At 39.4% G+C, this 27,321-nt stretch overlaps 1 protein-coding gene across 3 annotated transcripts in view; it reads left to right on the forward strand.

Annotated features, from left to right (window-relative positions):
- Nucleotides 1-27,321, forward strand: part of Kif4a (kinesin family member 4A) — a 117,838-nt gene that overhangs the window by 64,078 nt on the left and 26,439 nt on the right. For all 3 annotated transcript variants that reach the window (XM_037198838.1, XM_028883915.2, XM_028883916.2), the window contains 8 exons: nucleotides 6,319-6,451; nucleotides 8,719-8,777; nucleotides 8,882-8,996; nucleotides 14,750-14,806; nucleotides 16,230-16,415; nucleotides 18,922-19,025; nucleotides 19,991-20,135; nucleotides 21,433-21,543. In XM_037198838.1, the coding sequence (XP_037054733.1) occupies nucleotides 6,319-6,451; nucleotides 8,719-8,777; nucleotides 8,882-8,996; nucleotides 14,750-14,806; nucleotides 16,230-16,415; nucleotides 18,922-19,025; nucleotides 19,991-20,135; nucleotides 21,433-21,543 (910 nt within the window). The remainder of the gene's footprint in view (nucleotides 1-6,318; nucleotides 6,452-8,718; nucleotides 8,778-8,881; nucleotides 8,997-14,749; nucleotides 14,807-16,229; nucleotides 16,416-18,921; nucleotides 19,026-19,990; nucleotides 20,136-21,432; nucleotides 21,544-27,321) is intronic.

A 27,321-nucleotide genomic window follows, 5' to 3' on the forward strand; every position in this document is an offset into this window, starting at 1 on the left:
GCTCTTCTATGTCAAAAGAAAATCTGCATGGATATAGGAATAAGGGAGAAAGTCTTTTGACCATTTTACCACCTCTCCAAGTTTGTACACAATGACATAGAGGAGCATTCCCAGGACTGATGGTTCTAAGAGAGGAAAAAGAAACCTACCTTTCCTAGCATTCAAAGATACTTGCTTCTGAGGAAGGCCACTCAAGCATGACATCACAGGGAATAGGGAATATAGGGAAACTGCACAGCTCAGTGACATGGTTTGGGTAGAAAAGCAAGGAGATACAAGGATATTTGGACACATTCATGTGCCCCCCGCAGTAGTGGCCCATCAGAGGTCTAAGTCAACAGCATAGTTCACTTGCAAAGATGAGCTCACCAGTCCCAGAAGTAGAAAGTGCTAAAATGCTACCTGACAAACCTCTAGATGGCCAGCCTCCAGGCTACCATCAGACCCTACTCTAGAGACTGCTGTCCCAGGGAGCGAGAAGACCCCAGCCAGCCTCAAATGTCACAATGAACTCACATAGAACTCCTTGTCCCCATCAGCCTGAAAGGTCCACTCTCAGATCCCACCCAGGAGAGAAATGGTTAGACAAGAAACAGATGCTAGCACTGCCTTTCCTGGGAGCTTATTCGCTCTCTTTCCAATCTCAAAGCCTCAGATCCAGCCTAGCGAGGAAAGCAAGTCTCAACTATGTTTCTACTTGGTGTAGCAGTTGTTTCATCCACTTCTAATCCATTAACCTTGGCCCCTTTCCTACAGCTCTGACCAGCTGTTAATAAGCTCAAACAGCTTTCAGTCCCCTTGAGTATACACCTAGAATTAGAATAGCTAAATCGTGTGTTAATTCTGCTTTTAATTTTAGAACTGAACTACTGTACGGTTCATAGGTACTACACCATTCTACGTTCTCACCAGTAGTAGACAAAGCTTCCTGTTTCTTCATATTTTCACTAACACTTACTTTGATGCTTCTTAAATGAAAGCAAACCCTAATTTGGGCCTGCATTTTTTAATCAGTTCTTTGCATATTATGTTAGCCCCTTGTGGTATGTGTTACAAATATTTTCTTCTAATTTATCACTAGTTTTTTATTTTGTTCTCATGGGTTATGGGTTTTTTGTTGTTGTTGTTGTGGTGGTGGTGGTGGTGGTTGTTTGGTTTTTGTTTGGGGATTTTTTTTTAAAGGTTTATTTATTTATTATGTATACAGTATTCTGCCTTCATGTATGTCTACAGCAGAGAGCATCGATCTCATTACAGATGTTGTGACCATGTGTTGCTGGAATTGAACTCAGGACCTCTGGAAGAGCAGTCAGTGCTCTTAACCTCTGACATCTCTCCAGCCCTTGTTTGGGGATTTTTGTTTGTTTTCTGTGTATTTTTAATATTAGGGGATAAACCTAGGTCCTCACATATTACTTGCTGACTGCTCTACTCCTGAACTATATACAACCTTTTTCATACTCTTGATTTTAAGAAGGAGTCTTGATTAAGTTGCCCAGGCAGGCCATGAACTTGCAATCATCCTGAGGCTCTGGAGTAGCTTATAGTGTACAGGCCTGTGCCACCGGGTCTTTTTTTTTTTTTTTTTTTTTTTTTGCTTTTATGTATTAAAATGGGTCAGTCTTTTTTACTTCCTGTGGATTTTTTTATAGCAGCTATATTAAGATCTTTTATGTACCACAAATTTCACTCATTTTACACATACTACTCAATGTTTCTTTTATTAAATTTACACAGTTATACAACTGTTACCACAATCCAGTTTTAGAACATATCCAGAAAGATATCTTCTGCCCATTTTGTATTGCTCACATTTAGACTCCCACCCCAAGGAAACCACTAATCTGCTCATTGTTTGTATATATTTACCTGCTATAGACATTTCATATATGTGGAATCATACAGTATATTGATTTTTGTTGGCTTCTTTCATGTTACTTTTAAGATTCATCCAAAGTAAAGCATATATCAGTGCTTTATTCCATTTCTAGATAGTATGCCATATCTGGATACACTGCACTTTGTCTGTGGACAAATTAATAGACTTTTAAATTGCTTATGAATAATGCCACTGTGTATATTTATTTGCAAGTCTTTCTGTGGACTGACATTTTTATTGGGGAGATAGCAAGGAGTGGAATTGCTAGGTCATATGTTTTGTTTGTTTTTTGTTTTTCAGATAGGCTCTCACTATTGTTTTGGCTGGCTGCAACTCACTCTGTAGACCAGATCCTCCTACCTCTGCCTCCTGGCAACTGAGATTATCTGTTTAACTTAAGAAACTGAAAAACTCTTTTCTAAAGTGGTTATACCATCACATTCTCCTCAGACTTCTGAATTTGATTCATAGTTATAAAACCTTTCCTTATCACAAAATAAAAATGAGGGCTGGAGAGATGGCTCAGAGGTTAAGAGCACTGGCTGTTTCTTCCAGGGGTCCTGAGTTCAATTCCCAGCAACCACATGGTGGCTCACAATCATCTATAATGAGATCTGGTGCCCTCTTCTGGCACACAGGAATATGTGCAGACAGAACATGTGTGTGTGTGTGTGTGTGTGTGTGTGTGTGTGTGTGTGTGTGTAGACAGAACATTGTATATATATAATGTTTATTATATATTTATATATGAATATATTAAATATTATATATAATCTTTTTAAAAAATTAAAAATGAAATATGCATTGGCAAAAGAGATGGCTCACTGATTAAGAGCACATAATGTTCCTGCAGAGGATCACAATTTGATTCCTGGCACCCTACTAGGCAGCTCATAACTACCTGTATGTTACTCTAGAGAATAAAACAGCCTCTGCTGGGCTCCTCTGTAGGCACCCACACCCAGATTTCCTGTACACATAGGCAGATGTACACATACACATAAATTCAAAAAGTAAAAGATCATAAACATGTTTTCTTGTAGTACTCATGTTTTGCAATTCAATTATGTATTTGTAGTTCTTTTATATGATGTGAGCTTACTTTCTTTTAATATCCTTATTTTTAAAAATTCTTACTCTTTATTTTAAAAATGATGTGTTTCTTATTGTGGCACATTAAGAAAGAATGAAGAATAAAACTTAAAGTTGCCATATTTCATCTCCCTGAAAACTACTACAATTTTCTCTTCCAAATTCTTTGGTTATTATAGTCTGGGTTTCATGGTAATATTTTAAGACTGTTAGACAAAGTAGATTAGCATTTATGAAAGGACTCCTTAAAGGCCTATTCTTATCATATCCATTAAAGCAAGTGAGTTAGCTTCTTTTGATTTCCATTTAGCACCAACCTGTTCCAACTCTAATGAAAATGAGACTAAAGCAACCATTCCAGACTTCTTTAGAATATACTGTAAGAAATCAGATGAGGCTGGGCGGTGGTGGCGCACACCTTTAATCCCAGCACTCGGGAGGCAAAGGCAGGCAGATCTCTGTGAGGCCAACCTGGGCTACAGAGTGAGTTCCGGGACAGACGCCACAGCTACAGAGAAACCCTGTCTCGAAAAACAAAAAAAAAAAAAAAAAAAAAAAGAAATCATACGAGACTGGATGTGAGTACACACCTGCAGATAACAGCAGGAGCATCATAAGTTCAAGGACTGCTTAGGCTACAAATAGCAAGGACTTGTCTCATACCTCTTTCCCCCCAAACATCACACATACACACACACCCCAAAGAAAAACTTCAGCTTTAAAAGTAGTAGACTCAGGCTATTGAGATATCTCAGCTGGTAAAGAGGCTTATTGCCGAGCTTGACCACCTCAGTTTGCTCCCTGAAACCGGTGTGATGGAAGGAAACAACCTACCCTGCAGGTTGTCCTCTAAACTCCACATATGTACTATATATAGCACATATGTGTGTCGTCCTCCTACCCCATACACAAATAGGTAGGTGGAGGGGTAGATAGGTAGTTAGATAGATGATAAACAGGTATGTAGATAGATGTAATAAAACTTTAATAAGCTACAAGAAATAATGAATCATAAATTCATCATTCAATATTTTATAAAAATGCTTTTCTCAAAAACATATATTTGTATTTTTAGACATGCCATAAGGCTATTTACAAAAAGTACATTTTACATATACGAGTATTTTTATCTTTTGCCCTTGGGTTGTGTCTTTTTGATTCAGGATCTATGTTGCTAAAAACTTTGTTCTTATTTCTGAGTATGCTTGTACTTGCTTAGCAAATTTGAATTCCTGACATTGACAACTAAATAGCATGTGAAATAAACACCGGTCTTTTCTGTCCAGTATTCTCCGCATGTCTGTGTATCTACGTATTGCCACATGGCCTGCGACTTTACCTGTCTTCCTGCATGTCTTGCTCCCTTGTGTCTCCTACTGACTCTCCCTGACTACGCTTCTTCATCCCAGAATTCTGCTAGTCTGGCTCTCCCACCCAGTCTCTCCTGCCCAGCTGTAGGCCAGTCAGTTCTTCACAGTGTACAGTTGGCATAGTAGTTGGGGTATGGCCGCTGAATAGACTGCTGACTTCAAATCCCAGTTTTCCTGCCATCTCCTAGTTCATTGACCTTGGCTTATTTAACCTCTTTGTATATCAGTTTCCTCACCTGTGAAATGAGGATCACAAAAGAACCTACTTAATGGGGCGGTTGTAAGAACGAAATGTTTAATGTACATAAATATTTACTATAGAGCCTAGCACACGGTGCTATGGAAGTATTCACATATTTTAGTAGTGTTTAAATAATCTAGCATTAACCTCAAATTGCAGTGAAGAGCCTTCTCATAAGTACTAAATTTTTATTGGAAAAATAAACAGTTCACTTAAGTATGATTTCTCCACTTAGAGAAATGTTTTAGGAAAAAATATTGAGTTAAAAGTATCATTACTTTGAAGCTTCTTGGCTTATGTGAGTGACATGGAAGTTTTCAATTTAATGATAAGGGAATAAAAACAGCACTCTAAACCATTCTTTGAATTAAACATTCTTTCTTAAGAGTCTTGGCAATGTCTTAACAGTGTGGTATGAAACCTTATCGTGTGGCTTTGCTATTAACTTTTTGATAAACAGCAAGCTAAGAAAGTTAACATCTGAAAATTGATGGAGGTCTAAAACTGGGTGAGAGGGCATATTTTGTATTCCTGAAATCATTTATATCCTTTATATTCTTTACTGAGATTGTGGACAGCTGCTCCTTAGAGCACTACTTTCTCTCTCTCTCTCTCTCTCTCTCTCTCTCTCTCTCTCTCTCTCTCTCTCTCTTCTCTCTCCATCTCCCTCCCCCCTCCTCCCTCCCTCCCTCTCTGTGTATGTGTGTATGTCTGTGTGTGTTCATATACAAGTGCAAACACCCATGTATGCATGTGTGGGAGGTCAGAGGTTGGCATTAGGTGCCTTCCTCTATAATCACTCCACCTTTTTTTTTCCAGCTTCATTTTATTAATGTTAATTATGTGTAATTGTGTGTATGTGTTTGCGCATGTGAGTGCTAGTGCCCTGGACACCAGAGGAGGGAATTGGTTTCCCTGGAACTGGAGTTACAGGTAGTTGGTTGTGAGTCACCTGGTGTAGATTCTGGGATCTAAACTGCAGTCCTCTGCAAAAGCAGCAAGCTCACTTAACCACTGAGCCATCTCTCCAGCCTCTTGCAACCTTATTTGGTGACAGGGTTTCTCACTGCACCTGGAATTTATTGGTTGGCTAGACTGGCTACCATTGAGATCCAGAGTCTACCTGTCTCCACTCCCAGCACTGACTGGCTACCATTGAGGTCCAGAGTCTACCTGTCTCCACTGCCAGCACTAGAATTCCAGCCCCTTTCAGCCTGGGTCCTCATGCAGAGCAAGCATTTTATGCGCTGAGTCATCTCCACGGCCCCTTTAATTGCTCATGAGGGGTCAAGGGTGGGGAGAATGGGAGAATGTGTATTTTAGATAGTTAGCCCTTCCTTTTTAAACTACGTGACACAAATAGAAACATCCTACTATGAGCCATGAGAAAAGTTAATCATGAAGCCAGGCAGTGGTGGCTCACCCCTTTAATGCCAGCACTCAGGAGATAGAGGCAGCTGGTCTGGTCTGCAAAACAAGTTCCAGGACAGCCAGGGCTACACAGAGAAACCCTGTCTCAGAAAAAAAAAAAAAGTTAGTTATGCTTATTACAGTCTTATCTGGTTCTGAATTGTTACTTCTTCCAAATTATTAAGTACTTGAGTGTTTTCCTCATATACTACATGACTGGGAGGATAAATAGGGCCTGGGCACTTTCCTTGACCTTTGGTAATGTAGTTTTGCCCCAATCAGGCCACCAAATGTATTTTTCTAAAATTGTACTTTCTTTGTTTTAGTGTGGAACCATCAGAAAATCTACAGTCCCTGATGGAGAAGAATCAGTCTCTGGTAGAAGAGAATGAAAAATTAAGTCGTGGTCTGAGTGAGGCAGCTGGTCAGACGGCCCAGATGTTAGAGAGGATCATTTTGGTGAGGCCCCAACACTTCAAACGTTATTAGCTTCGGTATCTAAAATATTTAAGATGATTCTTATTGTAAAAGCCATTTTATACAGCATGGTGCAATGAATACTTACATATCACCACAATTAATCTACGCTGATCCCATTTTAAAATAGATTTGTCATAAAACGCCCCAAAGGAAAGAAACAAATCCCTGTGTTACCTTAAATCCTGCCCAATTTTTACCCACAGTGCAGCTTGAGCATCCCTAATCTGCTATTAGAAGTGCTTCGAAATTGAACTCGTCTAGCATTGACATGATGTCACCATCATGGCAAGTTCTCCATCTTACCTCGTGTGATAGGTCCAATGACAAAGAAGTTGAAGAACTTGGACTGAAAATGCTATCTAAAACTGGAGCAGGGAGACGATCGCTCAGCTGGTCCAGTGCTTTGCTTTCCAGTGCGCAGAAACTAGATGTGCTGGTGTCCTCCCCGCACTTAGGATCACATAGACAGCTAGCTACATTGTGAGTTTAGACATGTGGACACCCTCAGACTATGTTTATAAAAATGTGTGGGATAGAGACATAATGAAGTTCATGGGTCTTATCCTTGAGACAGCTCATCATGTATGCAAATATCCCCAAATCTGAAAACCATTTGAAATTTGAAGCACTTTCTGGTCCCAAGAATTGTAGTAAAGGAATATTCCACATATGTCAAATAACTGTTCCTTCATGAAACTCCAAATTCTCTCCCTCCCTTCCCCTAATGCTCTCACATTTCATATCCCATCCTAACAGCTGCCATGGTGAAATATAACAGCTGGGGAAATCATTTGAATTAATTTTCCATATGGTTAATTTCCAAATAAGTGGTTTGCTACGTGACTGATTACACCACTTTGAAATCCTACTTGTCTGTCTGATTACAGCCTCTTAGATCAGTGCATGCAAGCTCTCTCACTACAGTGTTCCTACTACCCTAAGTACAACTCAAATCCTAGATTGTACAGCTATTGCCAGAAGTGAAACAGTTTCTACCAAAATGTAACTGCACCTCTGTAATGTAAACACTTCATGCTTGACTGTTCTCTAGTTAAGGAGAAGGAAGATCCTGAGAATTTTCTTTAGAAATGGCCAAATCCTGCGGCCACTGTATTGTCCTCGACTAGCAAAAGGTGCACATGAGATTAAGAGAATTTTATTTTCTATTCCAGTGCTACATTTTATGTCTTGGTATGTATGTGAGCACGAGCATGGCTGCACAGTAGATGATGCTTGTTATTCTAGTCACATACCTGTCTGACCTTTATAAGGTTGTTACAGAGGCTCCCTGATAAGCCTATTGTTTTCTCTCCTGTCAGGACTGGCTCTCCCAAATCTGTTGCAGCATCCAGGTCCTCACGAATTCTGTGATTGAAATAATCATTCTTCCTAAAACATAGATGCCTTCTGTCATTTATTTTTTCACTAACATTATTCTTGCACCTTACCTTCTTTCTTTCTTCCTCTTGTTAAAAAATAGCCTACCGTATCAGACAATATAATTATTTTTAAAATCTCAGCTCAAATTGATGTGAGGTTATTTTATATTTTAAATGCTCTAAATCAGTAGTTCTCAACCTTCCTAATGTTGCAAGCCTTTAATATAATTTTGCTGCTGTTATAAATTGTAATGTAAATATCTGATGTACAGGATGTGTGATGTGCAACCTCTGTGAATGGATCATTCAACCCTCAAAAGAGCTGTGACCCACAGATTGAGAACTGCTTCTCTAATGCTGAGCCAGAGAGTTGGCGCAGCAGTTAAGAGGCCTTATTGCTCTTGCAGAGGTCCTGGCGCTTCACAACCTTCTGTAACTCCAATCCCAGCAAGGCTCTCTTCAGGCCTCTCCAAGCACTGCACACACATGATGTACACACATACATACAGGCAAAATACCCATATGCATAAAAATAAAATAAATTGAAAATTCTAAGTACAGTGTAGGAGGTGGCTGAAACAACAGGGTGAACATGCCAGGAAGTATTGCTTTTCTTCAAGTTGCAAAGTTCTTTCTGGAATCAAGGCTTCACACTCTACTCCATAGTTCATGTTAACTTAGGGCTAATTTTCATGAATGCTAAAAGAAGACCATTTCCTACTCTATAACCAAAGCCCACAAAAATCCTCTATTATAGGAAAAGAGACAGCCTCTACCTAGGTTTTCATCCTCAGGGATGAGGAGAGAACATAATTAGGTGAAGCTGTCAGATACTGCCACTAATGATCTCCCGGGTCTTTGTTGCAGACAGAACAAGCAAATGAGAAAATGAATGCCAAGCTAGAAGAACTCAGGCAGCATGCAGCGTAAGTTTCCAAGGAGATATTTGTTAGCAACTTAAGCCATCTTCATATGTAATCTGGCCTTTGTGGTATGATTAACCCTTGTGTTCATTTGCTTGATTTTTTAGCTGTAAAGTGGATCTTCAAAAGCTAGTAGAGACGTTGGAAGACCAGGAATTAAAAGAAAACATAGAGATAATTTGCAACCTACAACAAGTGATTACTCAGCTGTCTCTAAGCCAAGTAGGTGCCCTGCAATAGGCCTATCACTTTCATTCATTTCTTGAGGCATATACACATATCTAATTCTGTGAACTTCTGCTGAAATAGTTAAACTGAACTGTTTGAAGGCGGTCATTATGAAACATTGAATATGATCTGAACATTAAAATCATTACATTAAAACACTCATAGGTATACACACACACACACACACACACACACACACACACACACACACATACACATACTACTGTGGCAGTGTAGACCTATAATCTTGTCATCACAGTAGATATGAGATTAAGACATGATTCATTTTCTCTCTCTCTCTCTCTCTCTCTCTCTCTCTCTCTCTCTCTCTCTCTCTCTCTCTCTCAGCAGAAGCAGGAACATCACAACTTTAAGGCTAGTCTAGACTATATAATAATACTCTTTCAGAAAACAAACAAAAGAACTACTCTTTTTGTTGTTGGTGGTGGTGGGGTTTTTTGTTTGTTTGTTTGTTTTTTGGGGTTTTGTTTTTTTGAGTCAGGGTTTCTCTGTGTAATTTTGGTGCCTGTCCTGGATCCTGCTCTGTAGACCAGGCTGGGCTGGAACTCACAGAGATCTGCCTGCCTCTGCCTCCCAAGTGCTAGGATTAAAGGTGTGTGCCACCACCGCTGCCCAGCCAAAAGAACTGCTCTTATTGTAGATGTGTTTTATAGAGGGAGGCCCTGTTTTAAGAGGCTATGTTTAGGGTTTTTTTCTATTTCCATTCTTCAATTTATTATTCTGTAGCATAAATGTATTTATAAGTACTTGATGGGAATTCCTCCCTCTTGGAAAGAGGTTTATATTCTCCTAGAACAGTGAATTAATTCCCCATGACTGGTCTTGCTAGTTCATTTTTTTTTCTAGAGTTTTCAGTATGTTATGACAAAATCATCCAAGAGATTTCAAGAGTAAATGAAAAAGTACACTATTATTCGGTTATGATCGTCAGTTCTAAAATAAGTAAACTTAACCTAAAACCATTAGACCATGTTTTAGAATGAGAGATGTTATAGAGAAGTTATGATCAAAACTGTAGTTAACTTACCTGAGAAACAGAGCACAGTAATAGAGAACTTGGGCTCCAGAGTCAGCCATACTCTGCCACTTACTACTTATGTAACCTTACTAAACGTATTCCTGTCAGAAAGAGCTCATTGGAGGTGACTTAGGTTGAGGTTCGAGACAGTAGTTCAGCTTATGCACTTGTGGAGAGGACTCCAACACCACATAAATTCCCAAAGATTGAAGCTTTATAGGATGAAAAGAAAAAAGGGGTGTGTGTGGTATCTTTGTATTTTGGCTCAGGTAGCAGTTTTTGTTAATTGCTGTGAAACTCTTGGTTATTCCAGTTTTCATGTCCCTTCCTTGGGAACGTGTTGATACAATCCCTTTCCGGAAGTTGTCTGATTCTTTTTAACTTTACTGAGACTTTGTGGGTGTAGCTTTTTCCATTCCTAGCAGGCACAGTCTCACAGCAAACTCCACAATCTTCTGGCTCTTACAAGCTTTCCCTGGCCTCTTCCACAGTGTTCCCTGAGCCTTATATACAGGAGTTGTTTTGTAAATGAAGCCATTGAGATTGAGCTCCACAACTCTGCATTTTGATTGGTCGTGATTTTCTGTAATGATCTGTGTCTGTTGAAAAGAGAAGTTTCCTTGATGGAGGGTGAAGAAAGCCTAGGAGGCCTCAACCTATACAAAGAACTATAGGCAACTAAGGAATGCTGTAGTGAGAGAAATAGTCTTGCCACGAGAAAAGTACACCAATTGGTTATCCAATACCAAATGATTAGCCTTGAAAACCTATATACAAGTAAGATGCAGAGTGAGAAGTGTAATAGTACTTTCTTGTCGAGACCACCAGCACACAAATAACGACACAGAGACTTCTTATTAATTATGAAAGCTTGGCCTTTAGCTTAGGTTTGTCCCACTAACACTTATAACTTCAATTAACCTGTTTTTATTAATCTACCTACATTCTGCCATGTGCCTCAGTTACCATATGTCCAACCTCTTCAGTGTCTCCCTGGCATCTGCTGCATGCCCAGATTCCTTCTTTTCTTCCTTTCTGTCCCCGGAGATCCCTCCTATCCTGTCCTGCCTAGTTATTGGCCATTCAGCTTTACACCAATCACAGCAACACATCTTTACACAGTGTACAAATATCCCACGAAAGAGTGGGCTATATATAGGAATATATATGTGTATACATATACATATATGCATGTAAATAATCAATGAAAAAGGAGACTGAATTTGAAAGAAAGAACGAATATATGGGAGAGTTTGGAGGGAAGAAAAGAAAGTGAGAAATGGTATAATTTTACAATAATTTCACAAAGAAAAGAAATTTATTGAGTTAATCTCAGCACTTGGAAGGCAGAGGTAATTGGATCTCAATGACTTCAAGACCAACCTGGTCTACATAGCAAGTTCCAAGCCACCCCAGGCTACATAGTGAGAATACAAATTTCTTTTTATTCAGAAGCTAGAGAGATGGCCACCATTTAAGAATGCTCATTGCTCTTGCAAAGGACCCAGGTTTGGTTCCCAGTTTTAGGGGATCTGATGGCTTCTGCTGGTGCCAGGAATGCCATGGTACACATACATAATATACAGGCAAACACTCACATAAAAATAAAAATAAATAAATCTTTAAAATAACTTTACTCTGGCCGGGCGGTGGTGGCGCACGCCTTTAATCCCAGCACTCGGGAGGCAGAGGCAGGTGGATCTCTGTGAGTTTGAGGCCAGCCTGGTCTACAGAGCGAGATCCAGGAAAGGCACAAAGCTACACAGAGAAACCCTGTCTTGAAAAACCAAAATAATAATAATAATAATAATAATAACTTTGCTCAAACTTTGTGATTTATGATCACTGGCAGAAATGACAACAAAGGATTGGGAAAGGCAAGGACTGAAGAGAAAGGACACTGGGAACCTTCTCAACATCTGTCTTATCCTTTTTTACATTAGCATATAAACATTTCTTGAGGCAAAAGAAATACTTCCAAAAGTTAAGAGTAATTGCAATTTAGAAAATGGGAAGATTTTTCAATACTTGTTGGAGAATGGCTAGCACAGAGATAAATGCTACCACTTCTAATTCTGCTTAAATATATCTGAAACATCCTATGTAAGAAAATCTTGTGAGTTACCTCAGAGTTATGATAATGTAGGTTGCAGAAGCCTACTAGAGCCAAAATTTACAACCTCTGAGAGTAAGGGCTCGGGGCAGCAGTGTTGGTGGCCACATTGACTTTAGAGGGTTTTATACTTCTCATTTCTGAGATCTGAACCGCATGAAAGATGAAGCAAGCCCACGGAATGAACTTAATACAATAAACCATCCTCACTGAAGACCTGGCAATATGTTGGCTGCCTGCTCTGCCTGTAGGCAGTTCTGTTAGTGGTGACTGGCTGAGAAGAACTCTAGAATTGCTGTCTGCCACTAAAATGCACTTGGCACACACATAGGCAAGTGCTACAGATTGCCACAAGCTGATAAAGTTCTTGGCTTCCCTCCACCATCGTAGTTAAGCAGAGTCAACCCTTTTATCCAAGGCTCCTGCTGGACTCTTGAATCAGACTTTTCCTTCTCTATTGTCTGCAGACCCTCCTAGTTACATATTTTTTTTAAATATACAACAGTGTATCCCCATGACTTTTATTAAGACTCAAAACAGTGAAAGCAAAGTGTTTCAGATGTAAGTTCATGTGCCCTTCATTCTGAATTAAAACTATTTTTATTTTAAGTGACAGGTGAACACCCCCTTTTCAGTTATGAAGGCAACTATTGTTCCTGGACTTTCCTCCTGGTGCTTTAGGTACCAAGCTGTACCCTTAAAATCTAATTCTAGCAAACTTTGTTGTTGCAGTAGCCTATGAGAAAATTCAGGTAGTCATTTCAGTTCCTGCAGAATCAAGTACTATTTTCTTTATATCCCCACCTCCAAGACAGAGTCCATAAAATGTATTTTGCATGTCTTTTCCAAACACATACTTTATTTGGGAATGCTCCACTGTTTAATGTAAACAAAGTACCCTGCCTTAGTTCCCCTGTCACCTTGAGCTAATCATACCTTTTACTTAAAAGACGCTCTTAGTTGCATCCTTAGAGTCAGTGTAGAAGAGGAGAAAAGGACTTCTTAAGACCAAAATAAATCCTATTGTTACATATTTATACATTTAGAATTGTGAGAATAGAATCATTCTATGATTGTACAAAAGATATCACCATAGCCATGAGCTGAAATGTTAGCATTGTGAAATTTCACTGGGTCTAAAGCCATCTAGTTTGATCCTAATCCTCTTAATGGTGGTGCCAGGAAAAGTCTTTAGGCTGGATATGTTGGTGACTACTGTAATCCCAGAACTTGGGACATGGGGGCAGGAAGACAGTGAATTTGCATTCCAGGCCTGCCTGAGCTACATTGCAAGTGGCTGTTCCTAAAAACAAAAAGGAGCCCCCAAAGAAGACAGCACTCTAAATTCTTATAATCCATTGTAGTTATATAAATATACTGAAATTTGAACACAGGAGGGAACGGGTAAGCACTAAACAATCCTTGATTAGGCACTTAGTGTGCCCTACACTTGGGGTCTTGCCAACGGTGTACATTAGGATGAGAAAGAATGTGGAAACACTGGTGCTTCCTTTGAGTTCTCTTTGATCCTCATTGGTTAGGAATATAAGGGAAGTGCTTTACAAACAGCTCTGCTAAAGACCCATCTCCTGACCTTGAAGGTACTAACATTGCAACTCTGTGTTGTTTCCCAGGGCTGATACAGACACTGCGTGTTCTAACCCTGAACCCCTTCACAGCCAACAATTCACCTATGCACCCCTTCACCATATGACTACCTGAGAACCAAACTTTATTCTTAAGGCTTCAGATTCACTGAGGCGGAAGCAGTAATTTATGTGTTACAGTGCCAAGGAAAGTGTAAATTTCAGTGATGAGAATAGAACTGCTCATATGATCGTCCATAAACAAATTCTTCCTAATAAGTTTTCAGTTACCTTTCTGTGTGTTTGTTCCAGTGCCCACAAAGAGAATTAGCCATTCTCTACGAGGGAACTTAACCTCCTGAGGTGCTTATTCTTTTACTCCTAGTAACTGCAGACAGCACCTTCATATGATGCAAGTAACGGAGCCCACGGGACATTTGGGTGACTATGAGGACACCTTTGTCCTGGCCTACTTAATCTAGGACATTAATTTCCTTGTGCAGTCAGAGCTTGCCATCCTGAGTGGCCATAAAATAGAAGCCCAAACCAGCTCTCCATTCTATCTACTTTCCTGATGCACTCCCATTATTTTATGTTTGGTTTCTGAGGGTATGTCCACAAGGAGTGGCTAGGCTTGTACATTAATAGGGACTCGGTGGTAGAAGCATAAAAATAAAGTGTAACTGTCTATAAAATGGGTTAAATTTTGACTTGTTAGAATGGTTAAATGTTTCACTGGCTCAGTGATCTTTGCTCTCTTATCACACGATCTTATTCCCCCCCCCAAAGACTACACAATTACCCTTTAGAAAAAAGAAAGGTCCCTGAGAGGTGGGAAATGGAAACACATAGCTGTTAGGTTCTCTGTGACCACAAAATCAGTCCAGTACCATAAATGACCTCTGCATATACTTTAAAAATATCATTTTAAAAAAATCAGCCAGCATCAAAATCTTTTGTAAATTTGACTTCACTTGGTTTTCCTAAATCAAAACGTCTTTTGCTACAGGATGAAGCTGTTGCTTGCATGACTGCAACCATTGATGCTGCAGTGGAAGCAGACGCTGTGAGTAATCGACCCACTTGTGTGGAACCTGGAGCATTCACTGCTGCCTCCTGTAGCTCCCTATAATTGATCAGTTGACTCGGGAAGAGGACCTGTAATTATTATCCTTCTTCATAGAATGCTCTTTAGAGTAAATCTGTTTCATAATACCTCCAACAAGGATAAGCTCTGTTTCTAATAATCTAACTGGTAATGAGCAGCAGAACTTCTCAGGGGACATCATGTTTCATTTTTCAATCTGGCTTATTTTCTATTAGGTCCTAGTATTCTGTTTCAGTTACCCAATAAGTTAAAACACGGAAAGGAACAAATTGTGACAGTGTCAAAAAAAGCACTGGAGGAGAATGTTTTCTGAATATGCTTTTCTATGGATGGGATGACCATGGGATAAAACAAAGAAAGGGAAATGTTTTGAGTGTTCAGATCACAACAATAGATAAGGTATCTGTTATTGACTTTGACTAAGGTTATACATTAAAGTGAAAAATGGAAGTTTGGTCAGTGGTTTTCTTGAGGAAGCCTTTTACTCTTGAAACAAGTACCTATTAGTAGTTTTCTTATTCTGAATGAAGCAAGATAGGAGATAAATTCGGTAATAAAAGTTAGCTGTGTCAGAATAAATGACTCTTTTTCCATTTCCAACGTGCTATGTCCAGTGTCTTCTCTTCTTTAGGAGCCTCTTGAGATGAAATGAAAGAAGTAAGGCTTGTTTGTCAGATCAGTATAGGGAGGAGCAAGAAAACTTATCTGTATTGCATAGTATTATATGAGCAAGGGAATAAGCTCCATAGTTAATTCTAAGTGTTTCAAGCTGATGTTATATAATAAGTCACAAGAGTGAAAGAACACAGGTATTGCTGATGGAAAAATGGCTGTGGGGAGTCAAGTAGTATCTAAGGAACTCCAGCTTCTTGTTTCTCTTACAAATCTGTATTAGGGTTCTCTACAGTAATAGAACTTACAGAATGGAGAGAGAGAGAGAGAGAGAGAGAGAGAGAGAGAGAGAGAGAGAGAGAGAGAGAGATGGCATTTATTAGAATGACTTACAGGCTATGATCCAGCTAATCCAATAGTGGCTGCCAGTGTGCAGAAAGCCCAAGAATTCAGTAGTTGGAATCCAGAAGGCTAGATGTCTCAACTGGTCTTCAGTATATGCCAGATTTCTGAAGGAGTAGGCTCTAATGCCATTGAAGGAATGGATTTGCTAGTGAGTGCAGGAGAAAGTAGGCAAACAGCGAGTTTTCCTCCTTGATATCCTTTATATAGGCTTCCAACAAAAGGTGTGTCCCAGATTAGAGGTGGTTCTTTCACTTCAAAAAAATCCCTCACAGATGTGCCCAGACATTTTTAGGTTTTAGTTAATTCCTGATGTAATCAAATTAACAACCAAGAATAGCTATCACAAAATCATTGTCTTTTCCAGCAAGTGGAAACCAGTCCCAATACCAGCAGGTCTTCTGATGTTTTCAGCACTCAACATGCTCTACGTCAAGCTCAGATGTCCAAGGAGCTGATTGAGCTGAATAAAGAACTTGCATTGAAAGAGGCCCTAGCTAAGAAGATGACTCAGAATGATAGCCAACTACGGCCTATCCAGTTCCAGTACCAGGTAAAGTGTTTTCTCAGTCAGCAGTTGGTCATGTCTAACTTATGGAAAGAAGAAAAGCCACCACTTTGGGTAATGAGAAGACAAGATGATGTGCATAGTGTGCCTGGAATTCTATTCTATTGCTGGCTTCTCTTAAGAATACTTTCATTACAGGAAATCTGTAATTTTGTATCATTTAATATAATGTCTCATTGTACACCATGAGCATGTAATAGTTTGACAATGTTACCATAAATGTAGTCCCTACTTGTAGAACAATCGTGTTCTAAGAAATGTGTGGTTTCTGAAATAGGCACGTCTCTTAGCAGATGATCCAGGTTGTAGTATGAATTATTTAAATACATAACTGGGGAAATAGCTAAACGTTTTCCTCATGATATGTCTAAGTGGCTCTTGCTAATTAATAAACAGGCCTTTAGTTGATATGTCCTAGTTTGCTTTCCTAGTCTAACTGCCTAGTCATCAACTTAGGGTTATAGTCCTGGGAAGTCTTTTCACTTGGTGTACCTTTCTGTTACTGTCAAATACAGCTCCACCCAGGAAACATACATGAAAGGAAAATGTTATGAATCTTTACATCTCTGAAAAGTTGATCTTTTCATTCTTATATGTGTTCACTTGGCTGGGTTTTAAATTCTATGTATGTTGTTTATGTATAGAATTTCGAAAGTGTTGCTCCTTTGTCTTCTGTTTCCAGTGTTGCTATTAAGAAGTACATATGATTTTGAGTTTTTCCCTCTGGAAACTCGGGGGTTTTTTTTGTCCCCAAGTATCACTTAATCTTACAGTGATAAGCTTGCTATAGCTCATTCCTCATTGATTGTGCTTAGTGCTGCATGGGTCCTTTCACTCCCCAAAGTGTGTCTTCGTTTCCTGGATACAGTTACTTGACCACATCTTCTTTCTTCAACTCCCCTTAGTCAGGTGTCGGACCTCGGAGATTTCACGCTGCTCTTCTTCCCTCTTCCCTCCTGTTTTCTATGTCCTTGTCCTTGTCATTTTATTCTGCTCTCTAGATTTCCTTTCCCTTCTGGTAAAGGTTTTTATTTGCCTACTATTTTCTAAGATCTCTTATTGAAGCTCTGGATTGTTCTTGTTTATAGAAACCTTTTTTAATGGATGTTGTATCTATCTAAGATTAGGAATTAAAATTGATCAAGATTTTATTCTCCTTTCCTAGCCTCTCTTTCCTCCACATTTCCTTACTTTTGTATGTTTTAGTCTCGCCTTCACTTAAGAACTCTCCTCAAATTACTGCTGATCTTTGGCTAGCTATACAAACAGACAAGTGAGGAACTAAAAGCCAGTCAGAAGTTCTGAGCTGGTCAGGTTCCCACAGAAATCTCCTTTCCTCTGCTTGTGTGAGGGAGTGGTGGAAAGGGGGAGTTAGTAGCCGTCTCTCGTCATTCAGTTCTCTTCAGTACATGTCAGCATCGCAGCTCTTCATGTATCCTTTTAGCTGTATCTGGGCTGGCAGTCCAGCCTGAAAGTTTCAGTCCCTCCGAAAGGAAGTCTCCACTCCTCTCTGTTTCCATGATACAAACCAGCTTGCTGCTTGTTGGCTTTCAGCCTGGAGGAATCCTAGTTTAACTGTTTCCATTCTGGAAGTCAGTTGCTCTTTTGCTCTTCCCAAACTCTGTTGCTATGTCTTGAATACTCCCTACTCTGCATGCTTGTTAATTTATGCAACTTTTTGCCTCATTTTAGTGGAGTTACAGGAGGAAATATGTAGTTCAATTGTCTATGGCAAGGCATACAGTGCAGCCCTTTTCAGGTCAAATGTGTTTTGACTTTCCAGAATCAATAAAAGATTACTAGTAAGTCTTTCTTATACTACCCAAAAACATGGAAAACAAATTCCTCCAGGGTAGTTCCTACTCTATAAGGAAGTTTTAGTTTTGGCAGGGGGTGCTGTCTATGTGCTGAATTTATGGCCTCAGTGGTACTTCCATCATGGGGTTTTCTATGATATGCTTTGTGTTATAGTTAAGATTCAAATCCAGGCCTTTGAACTTCACAAGTAATATTTTTTTTTGCTACCACACAACTTTATTCTCCATTAAATGAAAAGGAAGTATTTTTAGTGTGGGATTGAAGTAGTAAAATTTAATTCATAAATCCAGATGTGTAGAATCCCTGTGACCTTAGGCCTTGGGAAGGTAAGGTATGAGGATAGCAAAGAATCCAAACTGGCCTGTAGAATAAGAACCTGTTTGTTTCAAAGAAAATAAAACACAAAGGAATGGGAGGGAGGGAAGAAAAAATAATAAAAGTCGTTCACGGGCCAGGCAAGGTCGGATACAACTTTAATCCAAACCGTCAGGAAGCAGAAGCAGGCTGAGCTCCACGAATTTGAGACCAGTTTGCAAGTTCCAGGCCAGCTAGAGCTATAAAATGAGACCCTGTCTCAAAAAATAATTTATGGTTCCTGGAGACAGAATGTTGAATCAATTGTCTTCCTATTCTATATAATTTTTTCTTTCTCTCTGACCTGTAATGTTTCTAGGATAACATTAAAAATCTAGAGTTGGAAGTTCTCAGTCTACAGAAGGAAAAGGAAGACTTGATTCTTGAACTTCAAACAGCAAAGAAGGATGCCAACCAAGCCAAGTAAGAATAAAGTCAATAAATGCCAAGTCCCTGCCATGTATAAGGTGATTTTGAGAGAATAGAGAAGTAGAAGACCCATCCAGTGCCCCCAAATGATTGAAACAGTAGGTAGGGAAAAGAAACCTAGACAGAAGAAAAATTAAATAATTGAGACTTCTTTCCTTTCTTATATTTGATTATTGGGTGGTAGTATGGGTACATGAATATAGGTGCCCATGGAGGACAGAAAATGGTACAAGATCCCTGACAATGGACTTGCAGATGGTTGTGAACCACCCAGTGTGGATGCTGGAAACTGCATTTGGCTCATCTGCAAGAGCAGCATGTGCAGTTAACTCCTCAGTCATCGCCCCCGCCCCAATAAACTAACATCTCAGGATGGCACTAAAAGAATGCTAAAACACAGCAAACAACTAGTGCCCCATGAGCTTTAGAGTGACTATGCGTTACTTTGTTAAGAAAAAGCAGTATTAGCGTTCATAGGCAGGAGCTATTGATTCAGGCTGGTGTGATCAAGGAAGGATTTATAAAAACTTAAATGTAAGCTGGCACTTGAAAAAAATCTTAGGACCTCCTCGACAATTTTGGTGCCCTTGCTTGTGAATAAAATTAACGCCCAAGTTAATAATTAAAAATCAGTATAACCATCCAGTTTTTAGTTAAGAATAAAACGAAGACAGACAATCAGAACCCCTTCCTTTCCCTTAGACTGTCCCTTAGACAGAGCCTCAATTGCTCTTCCTTATGATTATTTTCATTTTCTCTTGCATTAAACCTTGTGTTCTTTCGAGTTATGTTAAATGCTTACTTTCTGCCCCCAACTTATATAATAATCATCAGGATTTGTCCTTACAGCTAAAACTAGGTGACTTCTTTAAAGAAGACTATATCTAAAGTTGTAAACCTGGGAGTCCTTTGTTATATTTTAAAATAAGCCATTTCACTCCTATTACAACTGTGTTTAGGTTGAGTGAGCGCCGTCGCAAACGTCTCCAAGAGCTAGAGGGTCAAATAGCTGATTTGAAAAAGAAACTACATGAACAGTCCAAACTTCTGAAGCTGAAGGAATCCACTGAGCATACCGTCTCCAAGCTGAACCAGGAGATACAGGTAATATGCTCTCATCCTTGTGTTTACCACATTGGAACGGCCAGCCTAGGTGTTCCATTTAGAAGCCTGCTGAAGTGATTTCAGGTGAGACAGGGGGAAACAGGGCAATCATTTCAGATGTAAAAATAGCCACAAGTGTGGCATTTTGGGACATTGTGCTAGTCGCTGGAACCCGAATTACAAAACTTTGCTTTGACCTTTGACTTCTTTTTTGGATACAGAAATTTTAATGTTAGACCAAAAGATTAAAATATGTAAATATTTAATGGTGATGTTCTGATCATCTTCCATGATCTCGTGGCACAATTTTGTAAAGTAGTAGCAAGATGTCAGACATCTAGAGGATATTTTCAGTTACTGAACATCAGCAAAGTGATTACAGCTCATTTGCACTGAAATCTTCAGAATATTAATAGTTGATAAGTGAATTTGTCCCTGATCTGAGAATTAATTCCTTGGCGCCACCTTTAATCCCAGCTCTCCAGATGCAAAGACAGGTGGATTTTTCTGAGTTCAAGGTCAACCTGGTCTACATAGCAATTTTCAGGCCAGTCAGAGTTGCCTGGTGAGATGCTATCTTAAAAAAAAAACAACCATATATCTTCCTTACTTTCTTCAGGATAACTCAGTGACTAAGAGCCCTTGCTGCTCTTCCAGACAATCCAAATTCAGTTCCCAACACCCACATCAGGTGGTGGCTCACAGCCGCCTGGAACTCTAACTCCAGGGGATCTAACACCTCACTAACATTCATAGACACACACACATACACAAAATAAAAAATAAAAATAAATTTAAAAAAAGAAAGAAAATATTCCTTGAAATACTACTTATCTAAAGTAAATATAAGGCTGGATTTAGCTTTCTGGAATGTTTCTCTTACTTTTTGAGTCTCCATTTTATGATCAATACTTGGAAACCCTGTTTAAGGCTCGCAAGGGGTAGCAAGCCTACTCAGCTTTTGTTGTTGACCTTCTCAGCTTAGCTCTGGCCTTCTTCTCTTCTTTATGGTTATTCTATCCATCCGGACATCAGCCTAGAATAAAGAACACATGACTAATACACTGGTTTGGTTTAGGTTAGTTTAGTTTTTTTTTTTTTTTTTTTTTTTTTGGTTTTTTGGTTTTTTGGTTTTTTCAAGACAGGGTTTCTCTGTGTAGCTTTGCGCCTTTCCTGGAACTCACTTGGTAGTCCAGGCTGGCCTCGAACTCACAGAGATCCGCCTGCCTCTGCCTCCCGAGTGCTGGGATTAAAGGCGTGTGCCACCACCGCCCGGCTTTTGTTTTGTTTTTTACAGATGATGAAAAACCAGCGAGTACAGTTAATGCGTCAAATGAAAGAGGATGCTGAGAAGTTTAGACATTGGAAACAACAAAAAGACAAAGAAGTAATCCAGTTAAAAGAACGGGTAAGTTAATTAAAGCTTCTCAAAGGCCTAGCTAATGAGCCCTTCTCCAAGCTAGTAATACTAAAGATTCTTTTCATGTAATATTATGGAAAGTATTTTGCTTAAAGTTGAATATGTATTGTGTATATACCTCAAGTTTAGGCTAATGGCTTTGGTTTGTGTTCTAAAGAAAAGCAAATACCACAATAATAACCTTAGTTATTACATTAATGTCATTCAGTGAAAAAAAAAAAAGGTTCTTTTCGTATCTCTGCTGTCTCCAGAAGTGTGACATTCCTGAATTGAACAGGTTTCTGTTGAGTGTCTACCATATGCAAGGCACTGTGGACGAGGTACTATGAGAAGTTGAAAGCTGAGGAATAAATGAGCTCTTTCCTTGAATAATGTCTTGTTTGTACAGGAAGTTGCAATATAAGCATGGATTTCTTGAATACAAGGAATAAATAACTAGAGGATTTAAAAATGATACAAAAAGAGGCCAGTGAGATGGTTCAGCTGCCAAACCCCACAACCTGAGTGGCCCCAGAAACACATAAGGTGGAAGGAGATTGATTGTCCTCTGTCCTCCACACAGTGATAAATAAAATAATTTTAAAAAGAACAACACACAAGAAAAATAATCACTTCAGCAAAAACAAGCAATGAAGGAAAACCAGGACCAAAATGTATGAGACATATAATACAGAAGGCAAAAAGTATACATTGAGCCACGTCAGTAGCATTTGAGGTTGCTATGGGACAGCTCGTATATAGGGACACTTTCTGCTTACCTCCAGTGATGCTGTGCTAAAAGCAGAATGATCTTACGAGCGATTCAGCAAGTTCCAGATGCTTCTGATCCTAAATACAGGAAAGATTTGGCAGAGGAAAATTCTAAAGAAACCAAAGTGTCACCAGGGAAAATATACTACTGATGATTACTCATGGCAATATATAGCTCAAGGAATTAGAAAAATAAAAACACTTGATTTAGCAAACTCTTAAGAAATTATATTTATTTTATTGCACAGAGGGAGGAGGACACGAACAGCCAGGGTTGGGAGGTCAGAGTACAGCTTGTGTGAAGTCATTTTCTCCGCCTACCATATGGATTTAAGGGATCAAACCTTCGATCCTCAGGCTTGGTGGCAAGCACCTTTTCCTGCTGAGCCATCTCATTGCCCAGCAAGATTTTTTTTTTTTTTGGTTTTTCGAGACAGGGTTTCTCTGCGTAGCTTTGCGCCTTTCCTGGAGCTCACTTGGTAGCCCAGGATGGCCTTGAACTCACAGAGATCCACCTGGCTCTGCCTCCCGAGTGCTGGGATTAAAGGCGTGCGCCTCCACTGCCCGGCAACCCAGCAAGATTTTTAGTATAGCATTTTTCAGAAAGGTTTTCAAAGTGTCTGTGTGTGTTTGTTTAGTTTGGTTTAGTTTAGTTTAGGCTTAACAATGGGCAGTTCAAAAGCAAGCAAAACTAAATGTATGCTACTTGGGCAAAATATGAGAAGAAAGAGCATGGTTTATAATAGAAAATAAGAAAACAGTTCTCAAGACAATTGAGCTGTTTAATAGGGCACACATGGAAACCACAGTGCAATATCACTTCATATCCACTGGAAAAGCTGCAATTAAAGCAGAAAATAGTGCCGGATGGTGGCCCATCCCTTTAATCCCAGCACTTGGGAGGCAGAGACAGGTGAATCTCTGAGTTCAAGGTCAACTTGGTTTACAGATCTAGTTCTAGGACAGCCAGGACTGTTACAGAGAAACCCTGTCTCAAAAACAAAAAACCAAAACAAAAATAAAAAAACAGAAAATAACAAAGTCAGTGGTAATGTGATGAAATCAGGATCCTCACACATTACTAGTGGAATGTAAAATGGACCAGTCACTATTTTTTAACATTTATTTATCTCATATATGTGTATGTGAATGGGTGTACATGTGCCATGGTATACATGTAGAGATCAGAGGACAAGTTGTTGTAGTTGATTCTCTCTCCATGGAGTCTCAGGAATCAAACTCGGGTCTCTGGGCTTAGCAGCAGGTGCTGCCACCCGCTGAGCCATCCTGCTGGCCTAACTAGACCATCTGTTAAACAGAGAAACGGAAAGTTCAGCGGGCATGAGAACCCGCCTGCCTTCAGTACACACACACACACACACACACACACACACACACACACACACACACACTGAATTTAATCTTCAACACATGTCCACAGAAAAAAGCTTCTGACAAAACCTAACATACTTTGATTAAAAAAAAACAAGGTTAAAAGATGACTTCCTGAATCTGATAAAGTTGTATATGGAAAAAAAAAGAACACTGCCAACATTAGATTATGCTTAATGATAAAAAAAAAGTTTCCCTTAGATCAGGAACAAGGATTGCCTGCTCTCATCAATTCTATTAAACATTCTCCCATTGGTTATTGTTTGCAGATAACATGATCAAATATACAGAAAATTCCAGAGGGTACACCAAAATATTTCTGCTAGTATGTCAGTTCAGCAAGATTGGAGGATACATAGTCAGTATAAGAAAATAAGTTGTGGGGTTGGAGACATGGCTTGGTGGTGAGTACTTATTGCTCCTGCAGAGGACCTGGGTTCAGTTCCCAGTAACCACATAACTTACAACTGCCTATAACTCCAGTTCCAAGAAACCCAATGCCCTCTTCTTGCCCTATCAGGCTCATGCATGCACATAGTGCACATAAATTTACATAAGTAAACACATGCACAAATAAAATAAATAAAAAAAATTAAAGCAGAAAAGTTGTATTTCTATACATATAAAATAGGGAAAACCATTCAATTTGGAATAGCCTCAATAAAAATACTTAAGAACAATTAGCAAAAGAAATTTCCAATTTCACACTGGAGACTATAAAACATTAAAGAACCAAATAAAAGAAAAGATAGTTCATATTCATGGCTGGAAAGATTTGATATTCTAAAGATAAACTATTCCTCAGATTTTTTTTTGTAGATTCAATACAATCTTAGTCAAAATTTCAGTGATAAAATGCTTGCCTAGCATTTATGAGACTCTGGGTTTAGTTCCTAGTCCTAGAAAACAAAACCCATCCTAAAATTCAGATGGACTTGTAAGAGCAATCAAAAAGAAAAGGCTACAACAATTATCAGTGAGTTAGAACTAAAAATCCCCAAATCATGCATTTATAATCAGTTTGTGTTATTGGAGGGCCAACATCAGGGATTAAGCAGAAATTCTACCATTGAGCTACATTCTCGGCCCTGATTTTACTTTTTTTTTTAGTTTCTAGTTTTTAAGATTTAATCTTTGGTGGTTCCATACATGACTACAATATATTTTGATCTTATTTACCCTTACCCACATTTAATTCCTCCCAGATGCCCCTCTCCCTACTCCATGTCTTCTTTTTAATATATTTCTTTTTCTTTTTTCAACTCCAATCTCACTGAGTTACACCGACTAGGCTATACTTGCCTTGTCCCAGCCCCTGAGTAGTTGTGGAATTACAAGCATGTGTCACTAGACCTGGTGACACAGTTGATTTTCAGTAGTGGTGCCAAGACAATTCATTGAAGAAAGAATAGTCTTTTCAGTGGGGAAATGCTCAACACCCAACCAGCCTGGGCTGTTCTATGAGCCATAGGTCCTAGGGAGAGTGTGTCTCAAAAAACAAGATAGATTGCTCTTAAGAAATCACGCATTGGCTTGATCAGTTTGGGAGGCAACTAGGCAGTGGGACCAAGTCCTGTGCTCATTGCATGAGTTGGCTGTTTGAAACCTGGAGCTTATGCAGGGACACTTGGCTTAGTCTGGGAGGAGGGGACTGGACCTGCCTGGACTGAGTCTACCAGGTTGATCGCAGTCCTCGGGGGAGGACTTGTCCTGGAGGAGGTGGGAATGGGGGGTAGGCTGGGGGTAAGGGGAGGGTGTGGGAGGGGGAGAATAGGGGAACCCATGGCTGATATGTAGAACTGAATGGTATGTAAAATAAAATATATATATAAAAAAAAAGAAAAAAGAAATCACGCTTGAGGCTCACTCACCTCTCACTTCCACCTGCATGGGCACATGTATATATGCACACATCCTCATTCCAATGCATTTGCACACACACAAAGAAGAGTCTTTCCATCAAACAATGCCAAGTCAACCAGGTAATCAGAGTTGGAACCTGCCTCACACCGTATATAAAATGAAACCAAACCCAATGAGGTAGCTTATCCAACAAAGGTACTTGCCACCAAGCCTGAGCTCATTGACTGGGCCCCAGATGGTAGAAAGAGAGAACTGACTCCTACAAGTTCTCCTCTGACCTACACACACACACACACACACACACACACACACACACACACACACACACACATCCTAAATCAGTAAACAATAAAATTTAAATATATGTAAGAGCTAAAACTTAAGAATCTCTTAGAAGAAAGCAAAAGTGTTAGTATTGTGACTTTTGATTAGGCAAAATTTTTTTTTTTTTATTTTTAATGGGATACCTAAAGCACAGTCAAAGAAAAATTAGATTAGAAAAACTTAAAAGCTGCTCTCCTGTTTAAAAAAAAAAAAAAATACCAGCATGAACATGAATAGTCAGCAGACAAAGCGGCAGAAAGTATTTCTAAGTCACAGAGCTGCCAAGGACCTTGTATCCAGTATCAGTAATCCTAACCCAGTTGTAAGGAGAACAAAGCAGCAAAGTTCACAGAAGGTGCTCGGTGTCATTAGCCACCAGGAAAATGCAAATGGAAACCGCAGTGGCATACCATTTCACACCCACTGAGACAATTACTGTGGAAAAAAAGATAAGCTTTGGCAAGAGTTCACAATTAGATACATACATTTGCTGGTAGGATGGGGAAACGGTGTGGCTGCTTTGACAAATCGTTGGCAGTTGGTTAGGCAAAAACTTTAGAGGTACTCTATGACCCAGGGATTCCTCTCTTAGTTCTGTCTACTGAGAAGGTATAAAGGCATACCCATGTCCAAACTTAACATAAGCGATATTAGCCAAAACTGGCGGGGGGGGGGGGCTGAGTGTATCAGTGAGTGACTGTATAAATACAAAATACGTATACAGTGAAATATTATGATCACTGGCATATGCTGCAACATGGATGAACCTTGAAAACATTGTGCTAGTCACAAATAATAACATATTATGGGAAATGTCCAGAATTGGCCGATTTATAGGTAGAAAATAGTCCTTACAGTGATAGGGTTGTGGCATGCATGATAGGTAAAGGAATTGAAATTTCGTTCTGTGGTGATGAAAATGTGGCAACACTTGAATTGTGGTGTTGGTTTTACATAAGCTCTATGGCTCTGCCAAAAGCCATGACTCATACATTAGGTGATTCAACTCCATCATATGTTAATTATCTCTATAAAACCACTTAAAGCAAAAGAAGGCTTATGTGTAAAGCACTAAGTAATACTTTACAGCACTGAGTATGCTGTATTGCCAAGAATCTTTATTTTGTTCACTTCCATTTTCCCATTGACTAAAACAGTAATTATATATTACAGTATGCGCTCAGTTAATGTTGACTGAATTATCATAAATGTAAAATATGCCTTTCAAAGATGAGTCAATGGCCAGGTGGTGGCGGCGGTGGCGCACGCCTTTATTCCCAGCACTGGGGAGGCAGGGGCAGGAGATCTCTGTGAGTTTGAGGCCAGCCTGGGCTACAGAGAGAGATCCAGGGCAGGAACCAAAGCTACACAGAGAAACCCTGTCTTGAAAAACTACAAAAAAAAAAAAAAATGAGTCAGGGAGAACATCAACAGTTA

Source organism: Peromyscus leucopus, chromosome X (genome assembly GCF_004664715.2).
Source record: "Peromyscus leucopus breed LL Stock chromosome X, UCI_PerLeu_2.1, whole genome shotgun sequence".
In the NCBI taxonomy this organism is placed as follows: Eukaryota; Metazoa; Chordata; class Mammalia; order Rodentia; family Cricetidae; genus Peromyscus; species Peromyscus leucopus.